The 9,888-nt window shown below is 36.1% G+C and overlaps 1 protein-coding gene across 1 annotated transcript; it reads left to right on the plus strand.

Moving 5' to 3' along the window:
- The first annotated feature begins 6,497 nt into the window (after positions 1-6,497).
- On the plus strand, positions 6,498-7,022 carry LOC130724876 (putative F-box/LRR-repeat protein 23). Its single transcript, XM_057576146.1, has one exon. It carries the CDS (start codon positions 6,498-6,500, stop codon positions 7,020-7,022), a length of 525 nt encoding a protein of 174 aa, XP_057432129.1.
- Positions 7,023-9,888: the final 2,866 nt, after the last annotated feature.

Here is a 9,888-nt window from a genome sequence, read left to right on the forward strand (position 1 = left end):
AGGCTCTAGCTTCCTATAGGAGCATTGCTCTGGGCAGATTCTGGGTTATCATTCCCTTTCTGTAACTTTCCAATTCCATTCATAAGCAATCAATATTACAGTATAGCTGCATTTTACCTTGTTCTGCATCATTCTGATTGTTAGGTTCCTAACATTCCCACACCCGAACTTAACACCTAAACCCAAACTCAAACTCAAACCCAATATGAGTGCGAAAGTTAAACTCAAACCCAAACTCCTAGGTTTCAGGTTACCCAAACTCAAACTCAAAACCCGATGTGAGCACCGAACCCGCAAAAAACTCAAATACCCGATCCGAAAACAACATGAACATAAGTTGATTAAACTTCATCATCTTTTCAATACAAAGGAAAAATTAAAGTTCATGAACATAAGCTGATAAACAACATAATGTATGGAGTTATAAACATCTCAATTCTAAATGTCTAATTCAACTTCATTTTTCAATGTTCTTCTAATTAAACTTCTCAGTCGAAGTATTCAACAAACAACAACAACTACAAATAATATAACAAAATAACAAAAACAACCACAAATTCGGGTTTGGGTTTGGGTTTGTGTGCGGGTTTAATCAATCCCACACCCATACCCAAACAAGTTATAAAATTCGGGTGAAACCCAAACCCACATCCAAACCCAAAGAAATCGGGTTTCGCCCGAAATTTCTGGTTGGGTTCGGTTTGGGCCCCACAGGTTTGGATTTTTTTGTCATCTCTAATTGCATATCAAGATTAATTTTGGCGGAAGTATGCTTTATTGTTAATAGTTTTTTTTCTTGGACTAAATTGATATTAGTTTAAAATTAACATTAAATTTGATTTTAATTTAAGGTACTGTGCTAAAACCATTTGCAGATATAACATTGTGGTCTGTTACACTTTTGGCATGGATGTTACTCTTTTGCTTATACATTTGATATTTATTAAGTTTAAAACTGAAATCATTAGTGCACAAGTTTCCACTACCCGTTCATTCACTCACTAAGCTATCTCATTAAAACACCAGTTTTTTTACTAATGTATGTAGGTTCTCATGTGTATTTGTACTTAATACTTAGCTCAAGTGAGCTTTACTAATATATATAGATAAATAGATAGATATTTTTTTTTGGAAAAACCAAATATATATATATATATATAAATAATTACTTTGGGAAATAAGAGCCCCAAGTACAATATAGATAGATATATATTGATAGAAATTTTTATATTTTTAAAGTATTTTATCTAAATTATTTATTAATAACTATTATTTTGTTTTTTATTTTGATTTTTTTAATTTTCCAAATGCAAAGCTCAAGTCAATTTTAAGTCTATGAATGTTGTTATTTAATATAAGTAGTTGAATAGGTTTTTATAATACAATTTTTTTCAGTTTTTAGTTTATTAAATTTTTTATTTTTTAATGTATTTAATATAAAGGTATGTGAGCTTTTATGTTTTAATACATATGTGTATTTGTACTTAATACTTAGCTCAAGTGAGCTTTACTAATATATATAGATAGATAGATAGATAGATATTTTTTTTTTTTGGAAAAACCAAATATATATATATATATATAAATAATTACTTTGGGAAATAAGAGCCCCAAGTACAATATAGATAGATATATATTTATAGAATTTTTTTTATTTTAAAAGTATTTTATCTAAATTATTTAGGCTTAATTCCACTTTGGGCCCCTGATGTTTAAGAAATGAGCTATCGGGGCCCCCCGTGTTTAAACGTAGCGGTCAGGCACCCCAACGTTTCAAAAACGTGCGATCCAGCCCCTTCTGTTAAGCTCCGTTAGTTGACCAAACGGAGGCCCTTTCATTAATTGACGTGGATTTTCTCTAACCGCAGCTTTGCCTTTCTCTGATGACCATCAATGGTGAACAACACTGGCACAATTCAAGGCAATGACTTAGGAGAGATGAACAAGACTAAAATTAGGGTTTGAAAAGGGGAAATCAGAAATTGGAAGAAAGGTTGATTCCTTACCATGAATTGATCATCAATTCGAACAGAGGAGAGAAAGAGCTATCCAACGCAGGTTCTACAGATTCTCCGGCGAAGGTCTCACCGGAGAAGACGGTGGTTGGCGGCGGCGGCTGGCGGTGGAGGGCGGCGGAACGACAAATTTCTTGGGGGGTTTTGTTGCGGACAGTGAGAGGAGTACGGTGGTGGTTTCTCCAACAGCTAAGCGGTTTGCTGGAGATCGGGATTTGAAGGTGGCTGAAATTAGGGTTTGGTTTCTCCTCTATTTCTCTGTTGTTTCTCATCATGTTGGTGATGATGATGCTCGCGGGACTGAAGGAGGTGGCGGCGTCATCGTGGCTGCTGGCGGTGGTGGCTAGCTTGGGTGATGCCAGGGTGGTTTGCACATGGAAGGAGAAGAAGAGAAAGATCAGGACAGGAACGGTGGTGATGGTGTAGCCTCTGGAAGCAGAGTGACCAGGCGGTGGTGGTTGTCATCAGGAGGAGAAGAAGGTGTTGGTAGTGCTGCAACCTTAGGGAAAATAATCAGAAGAAGAAGAAAATGGGTCTTGGAGAGGAAGAGAGAAAGAGTCGAGAGGTTGAGGGAGAGCATGAGTGAGTGAACGCGTGAGGGAGAGAGAGAGAAGAGAGTGAGAGGAAATCCACGTCAATTGATGAAAGGGCCTCCGTTTGGTCAACTAACGAAACTTAACAGAAGGGGTTGGATCGCACGTTTTTGAAACGTTGGGGTGCCTAACCGCTACGTTTAAACACGGGGGGCCCCGATAGCTCATTTCTGAAACATCAGGGGCCCAAAGTGGAATTAAGCCAATTATTTATTAATAAATATTATTTTGTTTTTTATTTTAATTTTTTAAATTTGTCAAATGCAAAGCTCAAGTCAATTTTAAGTCTATGAATGTTGCTATTTAATATAAGTAGTTGAATGGATTTTTATAATACAACTTTTTTCAGTTTTTAGTTTATTAAATTTTTTATTTTTTAATGTATTTAATATAAGGTATGTGAGCTTTTATGGTTTAATACATTAATTGTATGAAAAACACAAGTGTGCTTTACATATATATATATAGATAAATGGAGGTCCATCTCCTGTAGAATGTGTGACAAACTAATAGAGTTATTTCATTTTTAATAGTCTCTATCTTTCATTTTTCTCAGTTACTTGTACTGAAAGTGAAAGTTAAAGATGCATGACGGTTTCGGAGCATTTTAGAAAATCATAGCCTTACATGATAACTTTCTCAAGTGCTAACCAAAAAATGTTTTATGAGCTTTGTGCTGTTACTGAAATTCATTACCTGAATTGGATATTTTAGTAATGTGATATTATTGTTGTGTATCCTTTTGTGGAGTTTCTTTTCCTTCTTCCCTTTAGTTCCTACCTTTTAAAGTGAATATATTGTATTGGTACTAGGATTGTTTTTAAATCTAGGTTTTCCCTGATTTCATATGATTGATCAAACTGGAATTGTGCACAAATTCGTTTTAATCTGTTCTGTATGTTCTTGTGATGGACCTCATAGTTATATGAAGTGAATTCAAATATGGCTCAAATCCTTGATCGGTGCTACACAGTGATTCTAGAGGAGCTGAGAACTTGGTTCAACGTTGTGACTCCCAAGTTGAGCTCGAATGAGGAAGACGTTTGGGTTTGGGACCAAAGCAATACTGGCAGTTACACAGTTAGGGAGGGTTACAACTGGTTACGTGATCTGCAGTTGGAGCAACATCCTCAAGAGGATTGGAAGTGGGTGTGGAAGTTAGCGGTACCTGAGAAAGTCCGTCTTTTTGTGTGGCGGGCTGTGCATGGAGCTCTGCCAGTAAACGCGAATTGATTCCAGTGTCACTTAGCACCATCTGCAACTTGCTCGAGGTGCTCGAATGATCTTGAGGATTGTATGCACTGTCTTAGGGATTGTCCTCATTTGATGGAACATTGGTCTCAGCTTGGGGCGGTTTCTTGGAGGAATTTTAGAACGGTTGACTACAAGAACTAGGTTACGTCTCAAGCTAAGGGTCCAAACGAGATCAGGTTTATTTCATGTCTATGGGGGGTGTGGAAATGGAGAAATAACATGGTTCTTGACCCTAATCCCTGGCCACTTCAAATAGCTTGGAAGAATCTCTACAATGAGCATGATAACTTCGTTAAGTTCCTTTGTGAGGATGTTTGGCAACCACCTCCATTGAATTATGTTAAGCTTAACACCGATGGAGGCTTCGTGGAGGCTCAAAATTGTATGGGAGGTGGGGGGCTCCTGCGAGACAGTAATGGTGCTTATCTGGTCGGTTTTCATTGCTTCCAAGACGCGAGGAGCGCCTTCTTGGCAGAGGCAACAACGTTGAGAGAGGGGCTTCGCCTTGCTTGGAATCGTGGCCACCGCTATGTTCTATGTGAAAGCGACTGCCTGGACTTGGTTGCTCTCATGATAGACCCCGACCCAGATAGTGTTCAATTTCATGGTCATCGAGAGCTTTTGAGGGAGCTGCAACAACTTATGGCAAGGAATTGGAGCATATCCTTGAGATGGATCCATAGAGATGGCAACAATGCAGCAGACTGACTTGCAAAACGGGGTGCTCTTGCTCCCAATCCTAGTGTTTGTGTCTTAGACATGCCCCCCTCAGCTTTGGAGTTGATCTTGTTGAAAGACTCCCTAGGTGTGCCTTAGTTGCTTGGTTTCTTCCCCCTCTTGTTATTTTTGCAAAGCACGAAAAAAAAGTATAATTTTCTCTCTCATTATTATTTTCACTTTTTTTATATTTTTTTCTCAACACATAATGTATTATATATTAAATTTCTCTATATAAAAAATAGTGTTTTAAAACTCGGCTCGATAATCAACTTAATCGTCGGGTTATTAAATCAACTGGTTAGAGCATTGAGTCACTGATCAGAGCGCTCGATTCAGTATTTATTAAAATGATATGAAATTAATGAATATATAAAATTGTAAAAGTTTTGATCTCCTTCCATGACTTTATAACCACTCTCTGCATTCCTTAGTGCCTTTAGTTGTCAGTTTGTAGGTGATTTTTGATGGTTTTAGTAGATCTTATTTGTCTTCATAGGAAAAGCAGTAGCATGAAGTAAGGGAAAATAATACTATGAAGCTGAACTTTTGCTATTCACGTAATTTTTTTTTTGATGACTTCAAAGGCTTTCCAAGATAATTCTGATTTTTTCAGTTTGGGTGCAAACTGTTTACTTTAAACATATTTTAAAATCAAAATGTGATTTTAAAAAAAGTTAGTTGTTGTTCCTAGATACTCATCAATAACCTGAAGTAGTTGTTGAAAAAGATGAGATGATCAACGCGAACATAAATAATATTGAGTAGAGTGAAAGCATGTTTCCAACAGTTGTTTGTTTAATGTTTGGTTAACACTTTAAACACATTTATAACTAATAAGATAAGAAATAAAAGAAAGGAAAATAAAAAATATGATAAATAATGTAATACGCATCACCAAAATATTTCATATGCATGCGTTAGTTTATACACAGTACATCACCAAAAATTTCAAATATCAAATCAAATCTATCGATATTACCTATCATTGAAAAAAATAGGGAAGTCATTGAAAAAAAAAAAAGCAAAATAGGGAACGATATTACCTATCATGATTTTTTTTTCAGTCTTTATCAATTTTCTGACAAGCTACAAGAATTAGCCAAATATTTACTGTTACACCACTTGAAGATTATTACAAAACGTGTGAGTATTAAGTTCAAAGCGCTTGTCTATAGTGAAAACCTATCCTTGATCAAACAAGTTCACGATCAACTTCATTTGCAGGATGGCATTTTCTTCTTCAAAGTCAGCCAAACGTGAAACCACACTGGCGCCAAATTAAATTGGCTTGAACTTCCTATTGAAATCACTGCAAAGATTCTACACAAGGTTGATGATCCTTTGGAAAATATCACTTCAAAGATAGTTCACAAGGTTGATCCTTTGGAAACTTTCACCACTCTAAGCCTTGTGTGTCCTTTATGGCGGAAAATCTGCATGGACCCTCTCATGTGGCGCACTATTGCATGACCATGGGCCTAGAGATTCTCCAATGCTCCTGCTGCGAAGAATCTGGATACCGCTACAATCCACACTACAAATTGCAGCAGTTTTGTCTCCATGCCATTCAACGAAGTTGCGGTCATTTGGAAGACATTAGCATTGAGAGTTTTGGCTCAAATAAAATTCTCAAATATATTGGTGATTGGTAATCTCTTCAATTTTTCTCTTTGTGCTCATTTTTATTTTTATTGTTTAAATTTCCTTATAAACAACATGTAAAATTTGATGAGGACTCAACATTTGGTTGGAAGTTTCATAATTTAGATGAAGTATGTTAATTTGTATTAGAAATGATTACATAAAATCATTTACGTGACTCTTACTCAACCGTTTAAACTTTTCGGATAATTGATTGTGCCCGTTTTTATTTTTTCTTTCTTCAAAATTTTATAGCGGAAGTCACTTAAGACGGATGCGGCTTTTGGAAGGCTGGGAAATTTCAGATGCACAAGTGAGTGAGGTTGTGAAGAAGCTTCCATTGTTGGAAGAGTTTGAAATATCATTCTGCTACGACCTATCTAAGGACACTTTGGAACTCATGGGCAAATGTTGCCCCCATTTGCAAGTGCTGAAATTTAACATGCAGGAAACTAAAGGCTATGAGTGTGATGATGAGGCGTTTGCGATTGCGAAAACCATGCCTCGGCTACGTCATATCCAGCTTCTGGGAAACAGCCTCACTAATGAAGGCTTGCTTGCCATTCTTGATGGATGCCCTCATCTTGAATCTCTTGACCTGCGTGTTTGTTCCAATGTCAAATTGAGTGGAAGTTTGAAGGAAAGGTGTCTTAAGCAGATAAGAGATTTACATTTTCCTGAAGACTTGAGTGATGAAGTTTTCATGTATGTTGGATCTGACAACATTGACTGGGGCAATGACTGGCCAAGCAATGACTGGCCATATGATCTTCCAGATGACATCTTGGATCTATTATGATTCATGTTTTAGTTTAGCAATCCTATGTTCTTTTTGGATATGTTAATCACCTGCAGGTACTGTTCTATATGACATTTATTTTTGCATTGAAGTGGCTCAATGGTTGTTCTAAATGCCATGGTTCTTTCACTTTTGTAGTGTCCTAGTGTTCAGATATGAGTGTTTGACATACTTTGTTAAGATGGCTTAAGTATTTTGTTTTTGTTGCTGAATCTCTTTGGTTTCCAATGAATTCTATTTAATGTTTGGAGGTTCTGCTTTTTAATTTTCCTTCCATTCTCAAGTATTGTGCTAATGGAATAATGGTAGTTATTTATTCCATTAGGAATTTTGATTGCATGTAGTAATGGAAACCAATTCACATAATCGTGGAGTTTGAGCCATTAGATAAGAGCTAGATAACTCAGGTTTTTTAGTTTATCAAATGTGACTAAGATCACTTGAATGCGTGAATTGTAAGATTGTCCTAATTGACCGAGATCTGATATGAGCTCTTGTATTCTGTATATGATTGATGCTGTTCCCAACTAGTCTAAGTCCAATTTTATCATTGGTTTATCTCTCCACATATTGCTTATTAACTTATGTAACTTAAGCACTGACAAGTGATTAGTGCCATGTTGAAATTGACTGTTAATTCTTAAGGTCATTACTAAGGAGGGTAATTGGACCGCCGGTTGGTAGTGAAGCTTGTTTATATGAAGACTTAAGATCAAAACTATGTTCCTCAAGTTTGAAGATTTAACAAGATTGAGGGCATGGTGGTTTTAGGAGGATTTTAGAAAAATAAAGCCTAAACGGAGTTTGTTTGGCTTCTGAACTTGGCCAGTATTGGTGAATCGGTTGTGACAAAACAATTTATGTGCTTTGGCCTATATTGGATAGTTAGTAATGAGATATTGGTGTTGTTTATCCTTGTGTGCTGTTTCTCTTCCTTCTTCCATTAATTTCTACCTTAGGTGTATATATTTGTTGGAGTAGTACTGCCGTACTGGTATTGTTTTACCTCGGTTATCCTCTCAATTGTTTCAAGTTTGAGAGTTACAATCTAACCATTGATTTTATTTTCATATATTTCTTTAATTATTAAGGACATAAAAAACAGTTATGAGATTATGAAACTTTACATAGTTTTTTTTACAATTGAGAGGATCTTGGTCCAATTTTATATGATTGAACAAATTATGGTATGGTTACTCAAATTGGGATGTGTTCATGCTTCTGTGAATGCTGAAACAAAAAGAACTGGAATTGTGCACAAAATTGTTTTAATCTGTTCTGGATGTTCTAGTGACGGACCTCATAGTTATGGGAAGTAAATTTGAATGACTCAATCCGGATTGGGATTGATAGAATTTCAGTGGGCAGTTAGAGGAATTATGCTGAACAACACTTTTTGGAGTAATACTTAGATGTGCAAAACTATTACTATAAACAAAAGCTTGCTATGTGTTAAACAATTGATCAGCCTAATCTGCATTAGTTTATGATATTCAGAGTTACACAGATTTTAAAAGTAGCAACTAGCAAGTTCATGAGATATTAGTGTTGTCTTGTGTGCAGGTCTTTTCCTTCTCCCCTTAAGTTTCTACCTTTTAAAGTGTATATTTTTTTGTTAATGGGATTGTTTTCTTAGGTTTCCCAAGGTATCCCTATAGCCGACGGCCTTGAGACTAATCCTTTGAGGCTCAGAGGCTCAAAGTATGGTATGGTTACTCAAATTGTGATGAGTTCATATATGCTTCTATGAATACTGAAACAAAACCAACTGGAATTGTGCATAAAATTGTTTTCATCTGTTCTGGATGTTCTTGTGATGGACCTCATAGTTCTTGGAACTGTATTTGACTCAAATCCAGAGTGGGATTGGTAGAACTTTCATAGGGCAGTTAGAGAAATTATGCTGAACAACACTTTTAGAAGTAGTACCTCGACCTCTTTCTTTTGTTTCTTAGATGTGCAAACCTGATATGTGCAAATATTTACTATGATACTGACCCCCACTTCACTGCCACATCTCGACCACCTTCTATAACCTTCTTCAGAAGATGAGTACATATATAAAGTAGCTGCTTTCTTGTGCAAAAATCTTCCTTCTTTCCATCACTCCCCAATTTTCCATTATTTGCATTTACATACCAACTAGCATGACCAAATGAATTCAAGGCAACTAATTAGGAATATAACTTTGTCAACGAAGCCTTACATCTGGATACCAGTAAACATTCTGATAGCACTTAGTCCTTCCTCTATTGAAGTACTGAAGCTAGCGAATGAAACCAATTTGTATTCCAACAATCTCGTCACCAAAGGATTAAATAAATAAGGGGATTCATTTTTAACCAATAAAATAGGTGTTTAAGTGTTTAGCTAGAAAATGGTTATTCATTAGCTATAAAGACATTTGTTAACATGATGTCAATTAAACAAATATTAAACCACAAAACACCAACAACTTATAGTGATCATTATGCACTTATCACTCCTTCGCATTAGCACGACACCCCTTTACTGAATTAAGTATCAAAGTCCCCCTTTACTGAACTAAGTATCAAAGTATTCACTTTTTATTTCTTCTCTTTAGTACGATGATGAGCATTCACTTTCACATTCAACAAAATCACAACACTAAGTCAAAACAAATACTTACTGTTAAGCCAAAATTACAAGTACTACAATTCTCGACACCATGGTGCAAAAGTGGTTTCTCGACAGAAAGGGTTTGGCGAAGCCGGCAACTCAGCACACGATGTCCCTCAAAGACAAGTTAGTAAAAGCCATAACTCGACACACTCAGAAGATGAAGAAATCTCGATCATCTTAATGGAAGAGGCAGTTACCGAATAACAAGTAACTACAAGCACGT

The sequence above is a fragment of the Lotus japonicus genome, chromosome 6 (genome assembly GCF_012489685.1).
Source record: "Lotus japonicus ecotype B-129 chromosome 6, LjGifu_v1.2".
Classification (NCBI taxonomy): domain Eukaryota; kingdom Viridiplantae; phylum Streptophyta; class Magnoliopsida; order Fabales; family Fabaceae; genus Lotus; species Lotus japonicus.

Bases quoted from the DNA above. Each gene is read 5' to 3' on its own strand.
- LOC130724876 (XM_057576146.1), top strand. From the start codon at position 6,498: ATGCGGCTTTTGGAAGGCTGGGAAATTTCAGATGCACAAGTGAGTGAG.